Source organism: Leptodactylus fuscus, chromosome 1, assembly GCF_031893055.1.
Source record: "Leptodactylus fuscus isolate aLepFus1 chromosome 1, aLepFus1.hap2, whole genome shotgun sequence".
NCBI lineage: Eukaryota > Metazoa > Chordata > Amphibia > Anura > Leptodactylidae > Leptodactylus > Leptodactylus fuscus.
The window spans coordinates 67,951,920-67,965,471 of record NC_134265.1 but is presented as its reverse complement, the minus strand read 5'-3'; the positions used below and the strand labels follow the sequence as shown (position 1 = coordinate 67,965,471).

Sequence of the window (13,552 nt, the reverse complement as noted above, 5' to 3'; positions counted from 1 at the left end):
ACAGATCTTACAACTCTTCCTAATACTGATCCCAGCTTCTCTCATTAGCCCCATAACAGATGCACCATGGCATAGCCGAGACTTCACCATCCACCCCCAGCGAGCACTAGGAGTACCGAGCCCATCACTTGTCGGGCCACACTCAGGATCAATAACAACATTATAGAAGTCCAATATATCATACAAACATTTTCCATACTAATGTGGGTCACAGCTCATTGCTCCCATGGCATACATAGTATTCTCATTATGTATGGTAAGAGGACACAGCAGTGACCACAAGTTATGGTGACAATGACATTACCACTGAGGGCTCATTATGGGCATTGTTCTGGTGTCATTGGGATCTGGTACCACGGGAAAAATTACTGCAAGAAGTGTTTATTATGGACTTGATCTGGTTCTGGTGCCATGGGCATTATCACTTTTGGGGGGGGGGCTCAATATTGACATGGAGAAGTCCACGTACCATGGGAAAAATTACTGTTAGGGGCTTCATTTTTGGGAGGGGAGGTTTATCACTGGTATTGCTCAGTCTTGGTACTACAGACATCATTATAGTATTGGCATTACCAAGTCCTGATACTACAGACATCATTACAATATTGGAGAGGGCTGCATCACTGGCACTGCCCAGTCCTGGTACTACAGACATCATTACAATATTGAGGAGGGGGGTATCACTAGCATTGCCCGATCCTGGTACTACAGACATGATTAAAGAGGGGGGGAGGGGGGCAGGGGTATCACTGGCATTGCCCAGTCCTGGTACTATAGGCATCATTACAATATTGGGGGGTATCACTGGCATTGCCCAGTCTTGGTACTACAGACATCATTATGGTATGGGGTGTATCACTGGCATTGTCCAGTCCTGGTACTACAGACATCATTACAGTATGGGGGGGGGGGGGAATCACTGGCATTGCCCAGTCCCGATACTACAGACATCGTTACAATATAGGGGAGGGGGGTATCACTGGCATTGCCCAGTCCTGGTACTACAGACATCATTACGGTATGGGGGGGGGGGGTATCGCTGGCATTGCCCAGTCCTGGTACTACAGACATCATTACGGTATGGGGGGGGGGGGGTATCGCTGGCATTGCCCAGTCCTGGTACTACAGACATCATTACGGTATGGGGGGGGGGGGGTATCGCTGGCATTGCCCAGTCCTGGTACTACAGACATCATTACGGTATGGGGGGGGGGGGGTATCGCTGGCATTGCCCAGTCCTGGTACTACAGACATCATTGCGGTTTGGGGGGGGGGGGAAGGGTATCACTGGCATTGCCCAGTCCTAGTACTACAGACATCATTATAGTATGGGGGGGTATCACTGGCATTGCCCAGTCCTAGTACTACAGACATCATTACGGTATGGGGGGGTATCACTGGCATTGCCCAGTCCCGGTACTATAAACATCATTCCTGGTATGAGGTTGTAACGTTGGCCCCTAGCTCCAGTACTCTGGACACTATTACTATTATTTGTAACCAGTCATCTTGGCACCACAGACACACTGACAAGCATCAGGACACTTCCTTCTCCCTACATCTGGAAGCATCCTACAAGACCCCAGTATAGCCCTCCTTACCTGTGTCCCCCCAGAGGGCCAGCAGCAGCAGCAGGAGGTGCAGGGGGCCCAGAGTGCCGCGGCGGTCAGCCCCGGGGCAGGAGAGTGCGGCCCTTCTCCCCATACCCATCCATCCAGGTCGCAGAGCCGGGCTCGGGGGCACAGCAGCGGGATGGCAGCGGAGGACGAGGATGCCGGGACCCGGGCACAGTCGCTTCCTTTTCTTCCTTAACGATCGCGGGAAAGTTTCCAGGAGGCAAAATAAGGAGGAAGACAAAGAGAAAGCGGAGAGGATGAGACTGATAGTGAGAACGGAGCACACGGGGCAGCGAACGGGACGGGCAGGCACGGCGGGGGTACAGATCCCGGGGAGCCGTCCACACTGAGAGCAGGACAGGCAGGAGGGGGAGGAGGCTGAGACTGGGCGGCTCCCTCCTTCTGGCTGACAGCCCCACCGCCCCAGCCCAGCAGTCACTCCCAGCACTGGGCGGGCCGTGCAGCTGGGGTCCCGGGGAGGAGAGGACGCGGGGAGTGCAGAGCAGCGGGCACACACAGCGGTCTAACAACTCATATAGCTTGTAATATGCAGCACTGATATCATATACATTGTGTATACAGCACTGATATCATATACATTGTAATATACAGGACTGATAATAATATACATTGTAATATACAGGACTGATAATAATATACATTGTAATATACAGCACTGATATTATATATTGTACATACAGAACTCAATAATACACAGCACTAATATTCTATACATTGTATATACATCGCTGATATCATATACATTGTATATACAGAACTGATATCATATACATTGTAATATGCAGCACTGATATTGTATACATTGTAATATGCAGCACTGATATTGTATACATTGTAATATACAGCTCTGATAATAGGATACATTGTACTGTATATACAGATCTGTTGACCAATACACAATACAGCACAGCACTAATAATAATATACATTATAATATTCAGCACTGGTCGTAAAATATATTAATATACATTATAATATACAGCGCTGATGATAATATATATTAAAATATACAGCGCAGCACTGATATAATGTATATTATAATATACAACACTGATAGTATATTAATACACATAACATACAGTACTGATGATATTATACATTATCATATACAGCACTAATCATAATACACGTTATAATATATGGTTTTGATAATCATGGTATACTTTATAATATAATATATGACACTGATGATAAAAATATATAATGAATAAAAATGAACAGCAGTATAAGGATCTATGAGCCTGCAGATTTGTATTATCCAGGAACTGGATATAATATAAGAGGGAAAATATCTCCATATTAAACTTGTGATAGAGGTTTTAGGGTGAGACATCCATGAGGTACAGGGGCACTGGGCACTGTCCTCCATCCCATTACTCAGATATAATGATTCATGGACATTATTGATGGATGAACATCGGCTCTATCAGTCCGGAGACTCCGGTCACTTCTGCACTAATCACTTATTGTTTTTTGTTCCATCATAGGAGTTACATTTGTCTATAGTCCCCTCTGGACATGGTGTCTATCATCTTTCTGGAAAAAGCGCTGCACGCTGTGCCATTTGCATCCAGCATTAGTGAGAGTCCAAACAGAACCGTTACCAATTTATTCAGCATTTAGTGGTATATTCTACACCTATAGTGAGTGTCAGAAGACCCTGTTGTCAAGGGGAGTGGTGACACTCAGTTGTCTATTTGTATGATCCACATGAACCAGCCCCCTGCAGCTGCTGTCCCTAAAATTGGAGCTGGTGAATGGAAATGAAGTGAGTTGACATTAGGAAGCCGGAAAATATATGGCTACGCTGTGCTCCAAATGACCCCTTTAGATGAAAGCAGATATTTTATACTGTATTAATATACCAAATTGTATTACGTTCTGGATGTTCTTGTAAACATTAGGGTAAGAGGCAGAATTACATAAGACACAGGAAATGTTGGGCGGCCACTTGTTTCTGTAGTGCCCGGGGGTGGTGGTGGTGGAGGAGTGTGAACACCAATATTTATGGGTGGTCCTTCATCTAATTTTACACTGACACATTTCTGGCATATTCCAGCTATCTCAGAGTAATGCTTCTCCATGCTATCCTGCATCCAAGAGGAAGCCACTAGTAAACCATGTAAACTCAGCTATGTGCTCACTTTTTTCTTCTGGCCAGACCTCTTATAATAGTCCCCATTCAGGGCTGCCGGAGGAATGTGTTGACAACTGCCACCTACAATGCGTCCTTTTCCTTTTAATGTGTTCAAGTACAGACTAATATTCACTTTGCCAAATGCATGTTTACTAACCAGGGAAAATATGTTCGCTTGAAAGCAAAAAATAAAGCTGCAGCCTGTTAGCCATGAACGCTTGCAATCACAATGTTCTGCAGCTTTTATATTAGTTTTGTCTGTCTTGAGGCAAACATGAATTCTAACGTTAGACACATATTATAGTGAGTAAAATGTTTGTGTATTTGGGCCCTGGTGTCTAAGGGAGGCCGAAGTCACTTAAGAAGCACCAGCATTAAAATGGTATGGTAGATGGGGAACCGGTGACAGATTTAATATTGAGGCCCATAATCTTCATATTATACATCTGTATTAGAGATGAGCGAGTACTGTTCGGATCAGCCAATCCGAACAGCACGCTTGCATAGAAATGAATGGACGTAGCCGGCACGCAGGGGGTTAAGCGGCCGGCCGCCGTCAAAGCGGAAGTACCAGGTGCATCCATTCATTTCTATGGAGCGTGCTGTTCGGATCGGCTGATCCGAACAGTACTCGCTCATATGCACAAGAAAAAACACAGTCCACAGCTCACATATGCATGTATGGTTGAAGACAGACAAGCCATGTCTGGGCTTTTCTGTCTTCAACCATACATGCATACTTGGAATTGACCATGTAAGTTTTTCTACATTTTTTTTCCTATGTCTGGTACCTATTTTTTATATTTTTCCAATAAAAGTCAAGTTTTACTATAGACCTCTTGTGCTGAAGGAATATTTTTCTACTGAGTACTCGCTCATCTCTAATCTGTATATATTATAATTGTATAATTTGTTTTACATATGCTATAATATTTAACAAGGATCAAAGGTGTAATTTGAACCTAGTGCAATTTAGACTAGTTTTATATTTTATGTAGAAGAAGTACCTTTGGGGTCCCCTCAGCGACAACTACTGCTACACCCACCAGGATCTGCAGTCATCTAATGTGTGTGGTCAGTGGATATTAATGGGATTGAATCACATAGGAAACACTTTTTAAGAATGAGGCTAAGGCCCTGTTCGCATCTACGTTCGGGGAGTTCGCTTGGGAACCCACCGAACGGAAACCTACTCAGATTAAAAAGTGGTTACCTGGGAAATCTGCAGACCCCATAGACTATAATGGGGTCCGATGCTTTCCACTTGGTTTCCACACGAAACATGCGGAGAGAACAGTCCAGCAAGCAGCACTTTTCTATCCACATGTTTTGTGTGGAAACCTAGCGGATACCACACGAATCCCATTATAGTCTATGGTGTATACGGGTTTCCTGAAGGTAACCGCTTTTTAATACATATAGGTTTCTGTACAGGGGGGTCCCCAAGCAGACTCCCTGAACGAAAACTCGAATGCACATGTGAACCAGGCCTAACACATGTCCTGGCTGTAAATGTTGACTATAGAGGGGGATACATGATTGCTTACTAGCAATTCACTTGCTTAGGGGTCACAAGAGTCTGCCAAGTACTAAACTTTTTATAGTGTCAGGTAGGAGATATAAAGGGGCTATACCATCAAAATTATTTATCCCTAGGACAAGGAATAAATTGCTGATCGAGGGGTCTAACCGTTGGGACTCTTACCGATACCAAGAACAGGGGTGTTTTACTCCTGTTGAGAATGTAGTGGTAGATACGAAGTATGTGCCCTCGCTCCACTGATTTATTGGGAGTGCCGGAGATAGCTGAGCGCAGAGTGATAATTTCATGGCATAACTGCTTAGTCACATGTTCAGATATGCCTTTCTGGTCCCATATAAACTTCAGTGCCGTTACCAATGAAATGAGCCAAATGGTGGAGCCATCAAGACCATGAGGTCAGCATTGGGTAGGGTTTACTAAGGAGAGCCAGAGCACTTGCTTGATTTTGGACCACTCTTGGGGCACATATAACCAAAACTAGTCAACATTCTTTTTCTTTGAAATGTTAAATCTATATGATCCCTAAAAGATATGTTGGATCATGTGTTTTAGTCACCTACCTTTCACCATTATTGATTTATTTGCCATAAAGGAGCTGACAGACTTGCTATAATTTAACAAGTTTGGCAGGTTAAAGGGGTTACTTCTCAGAATACCATCTGTTCATATTGTTTATTAGCGTATATAGAAGTCATAGATGGGTTCTACCTCTAGGACACACTCTAACGGTCAGAAAAACACTAACAGTCTTGTACTCCCCACTCCATGGGCAACATATAGCCAGAATTTATGGTGGCTTCATCCACAAAAGAGTTTTCTATGCGATACAACTCCATAAACTGAGGCTGGCTATCAGTAAAACCCCAATATATACATGTACTGAATGGGTGAATGGAGGTTGTCAATTCCAGACAACTATAATGAAGGCTCATTTCCCTGAGAACAAAAGGACCAGGCATGTTGAGATTCTACAGCCTGATCCTTCTCTTCTCCCAACATCTGCTCTTAGAGGATAGTTGGCAGGTGCCCATAGACATTACAGGGTCAGTTCACTAAAATCAGGTGGTCCTTTCCGGATACATCCATTGTCAAGAAGTCTATACCCAATAGATATTCCATAGCCAAACCCACCAGTTTTGGGACCATCTAATGTGTATGGAGTTCTCCAGACTCTCCTCCAACAGCAGATGCCAGGGAGAACAGGATTGGGTGGTAGGACTTCCTTTTTGTCTCTCCATCTCCTATTCAGTACACCATTCAACCAAGCCAAGTGTGCATATGTATAAGGAAGTCGACTCAATGGCCGTTGGGCAGTATGGTCAACTATAGACTTTTTATGGTGCACAGAAGAAACAGTTAATGGCCCAATTCAGATCTGGTATCTTATGTGGCTGAAGCAATGACCACAAGGTGGCTGTAAGTTGACCATTTATTGCAAAATCTACTTCTTTGACAGATGTGGTGGCTGAACTATCTGTGGTTAGCTTACCACACAAAAATGGCACACTGGTTAGATGCCAGTTTACCTTGTTCTAGTCTACAAACAGCCAGTTAGCTCTTGCGGTCTTTCTTGTGGTGTTGATATAGTACAAAATCCCAATGTTATTGTATTTTTATATTATAAATTATGTTATATTATATTATGTTTGGTTGACTTGTAAAAATCCAATATGCTGCAGAGTAACATTTAATTTCTCTTTTATTGCTGCTTTGAAAGGCGCTCTGTGACAAATGTTCAGAATTTCATATCAATATTCTGATGTCCATTTAATAGCTAAGTCAAGACTATTAAAGCGCAGAGGTCATCCCTCATAAACCCACTGTAATAACCTTATAATAACCTTATAATGGACATGAGCGCAAGAATAATAGCCAGGAGGTTTGGTATCTAAAAATGATAAATTAAAAATAGATTATCTGGCTGTCATCGCCTTGGTGAGTGATATGACAGTGTTCAGTGAATGTGACTTCGGAAGCCCCAGAATACTCACAGTAGTAAAATACGTTATAAATATTGTATAATGAAGACTTTACAGTCTTGAAATAAAAGTATAGACTTTACGGTTTTCTAATAAAAAGGACATTATAGTCTGATTATTACCTTATATTATCTGTTTATAACTTTTAGGCACTACAAGGGACTTGTATCACTGATTCTAATCTTGTGGCACAAATTAAAGTTGGGACCCCACATGTCGTAAACGCCCTGGGAAAGTCTGCGGGGAAAAAACACGGCATTTTACAGTCACTGTATAGTGGATGGGATTGTAGTGAATCCCATCCACATACAGCATACAAATAAGCACTGCAAACTCACTGCAATTTCCAAAACCATTGCGGTTTTGGAAATCATTACATATCAATTATAAATACGGAAAATTGCTGCAGGAAAAACTGTGATGTGTTACGCTTTTTTTGCTGCGGCCAGCTATGTGGGGTCTTAGCCTTAAACAGTTTTTCTGGGACAAACATATTGATAACCAGTCCTTAGTCTAGGTCATCCATATGTGGCTGGTGGGTATCTGACACTCGGGACCCCCAGAGTTCAGCTGAATGAAGAGGCTGCTTCACTGAATACCAAGTACAGTGCAGTAATATTGTAGGGTATGTGCTTAGTATTGCTGCTCAGGCCCATTCACTTGAATGGGACTGAGCTGCTACTGTGTCATGTGACTGATGAACATGACTTTATACCCACAGGAAAGAGGCACTTGGCTGATCAGTTGGGTCCAATTATCGAATCACCACCATTCACATATTGATGACATATGTAAGTCTCAGAGATCCCCTTTAAAGTCTAGGCTAGCCTCAATATATGAAGGATTTCATAGGGTCTTCAAGATTAGCAAACCAGGGGAAATGTGAAATACCTGTTCCCTAGAAGACTGGAAAAGAAGAGATAAATCATTTCATGGTCCTTTTTTCCAGGTTGGGATGAAGTGGTGTCAGGCAACGTCAGGTTTAGAGCCTTATGTTGTGGGGCTGAGCTACTCTACTGGTGACTATACATATTAATCTAGAGTTAAATGCGGACATGTGAATAAGCCCTTACCTTAAGTGTCATTTCATGGCTTTTATATTTTCATGCCTAATAGTTACTTTGTGGTTGGTGAATATGATCATTTTTTGGACTTTTTAAGTAAAGGTGAATTCTATGTAATGTTCAGATTTCTATTCTTTGGGTCTGCTTGGGAACTCGAAAAATGGAAACCCTATCTGCTTAAAAAAGTGTTTTACCCGTGGAAAACCTCATAGACAGTAATGGGGTCTACTGGGCTTCCTCCCAAAATTGGCAGAGAGAAAAATGCTGTTTCATATTTTAAGCAGAATGGGGGGAAGAGTACCAGAATGGTAGCGCAATTGCAGCCATGCTGGACTCCTGCAACAGGATGCACTTGTGGTTTATCAGGCCTGGTTCATATCTGCATTCGGGTCTCTGTTCGGAGAGTCTGCTTCGGGACCCCCGAATGGAAACCTATATGGATTAAAAAGCAGTTACCTAAGGAAACCACACGGACCCCATAGACTATAATGAGGTCCATGTGGTTTCTGTTCAGTTTCTGTACAAAACATGTGGAGAGAAAAGTGCTGCTTGCAAGTGGAAATCATTACAGTCTATGGGGTCCATGGGTTTCCCAGGTAACTGCTTTTCAATGCGTATAGGTTTCCGTTCGGGGGGGTCCCAAGCTGACTCCCCGAACAAAAACCCATACGCAGATGTGAATGGGGCCTCAGTTCAGCTTTGCAAAGCACTGATGTTGATGGGGTCTGCTACTTATATCAGGTTAGGTCGCTGTGCATCCATAAAATATATGCCCATCTTTGTAATGGCTCCCCTGTCTGTATATTGTAAATCCAAGGTGGCCGCCAAGTCCTATCACTAGGTAGTTTCGCAACTACATATGAGTTGTGAGGTATTTTCTTTAATTGCACATTTGCATCAGCCGTACTAGTGTTATATGGCTACCATCATAGCCTGTCACTGGTGCTTACTCGGCACTCTCAGCTATCCCTTCCTTAGTCCCTATTATCTGCCGCCTGTCCTCACCTAATTACTTCACAGTTTTAGTTGAAGCCAAGGGAGAGGAATGTAGTGACAACATGTATGTAATGGGAGGGGGAGGGGGCTCACAAGACTGGTCTGCTGCAAACTATTAGGAAATTTCTCTGTAGGCTTCAAGTTCAGGTATAGGCACAGGCTGCTTCATATGGAAATGTTCTGTAAATAATACATTACAATAAATCACAAGTCATATGAAGTGGTGGTGAAGACAGATTAGAGGGTTTTGTTATCAGTAAGTGTGAAGTGCCATCTAATCTACATGAATGGTCTCTGCCACTTGAATACACATTGCCAATGCCCTTCCCCCACACCCATCTCCACATTGCAAAATCTGTTAACTCTCTCTATGGTCTTACTGAAGCAAAGCACATCCCACATCTTGGGGGGGATATTTGTCTCTCTGCGTGTGTTTTTTTGTTTGCCTTCTCACTTGCAGAACCAAACATTTGTTGATTGTAAATATTTTGGTCGCTTGTGTTTCTATGGTTTATATGGCTGTTTATACTCTAACAATAAAGCGCTAGAGTGTATCAATTTAATGTATTACAAATTAATGAAATTGTAAAAGGACAACCTGTAAGGCTTGGTTCACATCTGTGTTCGGTATTCCGTTTGGGGAGTCCACTTGGGGACCCCGACACAGAATACTGAACACATTAAAAAGCGGTGATCAATGAAAGCCCACAGACCCCATAGACTATAATGGAATCCGTGTGTTTTCCGTGTGGTATTGGCATGAATCATGCGGAGAGGAATGTAGTTCTTGGAGTACTTTTCTCTCCACACGATTCGTGTGGACATCGCGCAGTAAACACACAGACTCCATTATAGTCTATAGCAGGGGTAGGGAACCTCCGGCTCCTCAGCTGCTGTGAAACTACAACTCCCAGCATGCTCCATTCACTTCCATGGGAGTTCCAAGAACAGCAGAGCAAGTATGCATGCCGGGAGTTGTAGTTTTGCAACAGCTGGAGAGCCGTACGTTCCCTACCCCTGGTCTATGGGGTCCGTGTGCTTTCATAAGCTCACCGCTTGTCAATGCATTTGGTATTCCGTTCGGAAGGGAGGGGGGTCCAAGCAGACTCCCTGAACAGAATACCTAACGCAGATGTGAACAAGGTCTAAACGTTATAGAGGTTGAATTTGGCCATAAAGACGAACATTATATTTGGTCACTAGTCATTGACTACTATCATAGCTTTTAGAGAATATCCAAATGAGGCTGTAATATAGCTCACTGTGGCCACATTGTGCCAAGGGTAACATCTCCATGTGGACTGGTGTATAACTACATGTCCAAATGAGATTATTCTATTATAGCGACATGCCTGTATCTTTGGTTGGATGTCTTGACCTGACAAACAATCTAATATATTATTTTAATTGATAGTTTTCGTCTCCATGTAACATTTTTATACTTTGGCTCTTTCTTCAATTTGAAGATCGGAAATGTGAACTAAGCCCCAATATAGTTTTATGATAACTATATATGTTTGTTCAATATAGAAACAACAGAGGGCAGTGTTGAGTTATGAGACCTGGAACTGTAACAAGCAGCAAATCAGCTTGAGCGCAGCTGGAGAAGGAAGTCTGGCAATAATTCAGTGTACTTGCATCTGAATATTTATGATTATTATGCATTTATAGCCCTGTTACAAAATATTAATTTTCATAGCTATACTTCAAGATTACACAGTTTTTACAATGCAATTACACTATCGCTCTTTGTGACACTCTGGGCATGTTATTAAAAAAGCCCATCATTTTACAATCTACTAAGTGATTAACTCTCGCCATGTTCGAGCAGTAAGCCTCTATGACCCCCGAGCTATGTTAATATTTTCCTATTTTCCTTTATTGGTTCAACACATCTTTAGACTGTGTCATTTGGCTGATATTGTTAAAACAATGATCTTGTGGCCACATCACATTTCCTTAGTTTTGCCTAGGGACTGTCGGGAACACAGCAGAAGTGATATACAGCTGGGATGTGCTCAAACACATGCAAGATGCATTAATGGATTTTAAAGGGAATAAATTCTCTCTTTTTTTTCCGGAAGCCATGTGTGAAGCACCAAGACTTTCTCCTGTTCAGAGGAAGGTCATCCCATACATATATATATATATATATATATATATATATATATACGTATACTGTATATATACGACAGGACCTAAGAAATCTTTCCAGAGGAATGTGTAATCTGTTTTCTTTTCACATGTTGCTGGTTATTATAGTACAAAAAAAATCAATATAATTGATTTTAAGGAGGGAGATATAATGGAAAGTTGGATACAAAGAAAGTGTGGAGAAGACAAAGAGTATAGAAAGGGTAGGGGGAGGCATGGGGAACAGGGTGGAGGTGAAGGAGACTCAAGAAACAGACAATGGGGAGGTAAGGACCAGCAAAGCGGGAGGAGATATGTGAAGAAAAGCCAGACAAGGAACAATAAACATGGGTTGACGCTGAATGTGAGAACATACAACATGGAGCAGGGAAGAGTGCAATGAAAGGGTTAAACAGACAAGCAATAGTAACAGGTGGATAGACAGCAAACATAAGCCAATACTTACATGGTATACTGTAGGATGCTGTGACTCAATGAGTCATCTCAGTCTTAAAACTGTAAAACAATATTAGGGATAATATTGAGATGCTTTGACTTTTTGAAGCTATTATACGCTGATATGATTGTAAGCTCCTTCGGCCAGCATGCAGATTATTAGACCTAACATCTCCAGCATCCGGTTTCCAGTGATCACTGCCAGGGAGCTTGACAGATCATTAATAAATAATGGCAATAATAGCAATTTGCTAAGGATTTGGATGTTGCGTCTTCAGTTCAGATCCAAAGTGTTCTAAGCCTATTATTGCCTAAGGTAAGTTGCTAAACTGCACACAGCCTCCAGTCCTAAAACACTTTTAGCTCCCCATTAGCCAAGCACTCAGGGAAGCTTTGCAGTGAGAATACTCAGTCAATAATGTCTTTTCAAGGTGAAGTAATGTAACGTCCATTACTAAAAGGACCAGATGCTTTTTGGCCTTTGTGATCTTTACTTGTCCCAGTACCATAGCAAAGTACCATAGCAGGCACAACCTCAATGCCTTTTGTCAAATAATATACTCAAGTTACAATTTTGATTGAATATTTAATTACTTTTATGTTTCATCTATTTCTGAATTTTTCTGAATTTTAGTATAAATTAAAAATAACAAAAGCATAAATGAAAAAAACATACATTTTTATAACCATACATGAGACATTTCTAAGTCAATTATTCTATCTAGACATAGTTCCAATATATGAATCAGTCTCTATATATGATACTTAATTGCTCGTCCCAGTGTACGGATAGTTTTTGGAAGGTGTAATAACATAGACAAGTTAGGCAATATGTATCTAGGATATTTCTATGTCCAGTATTTGGACACAGCCTACCTGGCATGTCCATGTGCCAAGATGAACAAATAGATTTCCAGTCATATATAAGTGCACAGTGAAAAGCTTCACTGTATGACGGGTACATCTATGTTCCCCATTTATTTATTTGCAATGGCAGGTGCATGGACTAAAGAAGAATAAATACATGTAAGTGTTCCCACCTCCTAAGCCATCATAATAATCTGCATCTGGACAAACAAGCAAAGAATAAAGTCGGAGCATTCAAAGCACTTACCAAACAGGGGACAGAAGAGGGCTTTATGTGTGATGCCCAGCTGTTGAGGGGTGCTGAGACATAGCAGACACAAGTCAGGTTGCTGCTGCCTTCATCTGGGACTTGGAAGTGCTTGCTCTGCTTTGCCTGCCTTGCTCTCCCCTTCTTTGTGTGTGTGTTTTATTTCTCAGCTGTAAGAGGAAAATGAAGGTTCTTGTCACTGCAAACTGTGACACTTAACAGCGTGAAGTAAAGACTGTCTGGTGTGGCATTATGGCATGGGTGGCACAAAAAAGAAAGAGACAGAAGCCAGTGATGTCTGTAACACTCACCCCTCTGTATCATTTCCAGACAGACAAAGGATGGACCATGCTTGAAAGCAGAATACATTTACAACTATTGTTTTGAAAGCAGATTACACGTAGAAAGCAGTGCGAGAGCCTCAGCTCTTAGTATTTCATGTATTTAAGACCGTCGCAGTAAACGTTACACCATCTGTAATATATGACATGGA

At 42.1% G+C, this 13,552-nt stretch overlaps 1 protein-coding gene across 1 annotated transcript in view; it reads right to left on the bottom strand.

Moving 5' to 3' along the window:
• RGMB (repulsive guidance molecule BMP co-receptor b) overlaps positions 1 to 13,289 on the bottom strand; it is a 46,966-nt gene extending 33,677 nt beyond the window's left edge. The window contains exons 1-3 of the mRNA XM_075271939.1: positions 13,060 to 13,289; positions 11,956 to 12,005; positions 1,602 to 1,807 (exon numbers count right to left, since the gene is read on the bottom strand). Of these exons, the coding sequence (XP_075128040.1) occupies positions 1,602 to 1,807; positions 11,956 to 11,957 (208 nt within the window). The 5' untranslated portion in view covers positions 11,958 to 12,005; positions 13,060 to 13,289. The remainder of the gene's footprint in view (positions 1 to 1,601; positions 1,808 to 11,955; positions 12,006 to 13,059) is intronic.
• Positions 13,290 to 13,552: the final 263 nt, after the last annotated feature.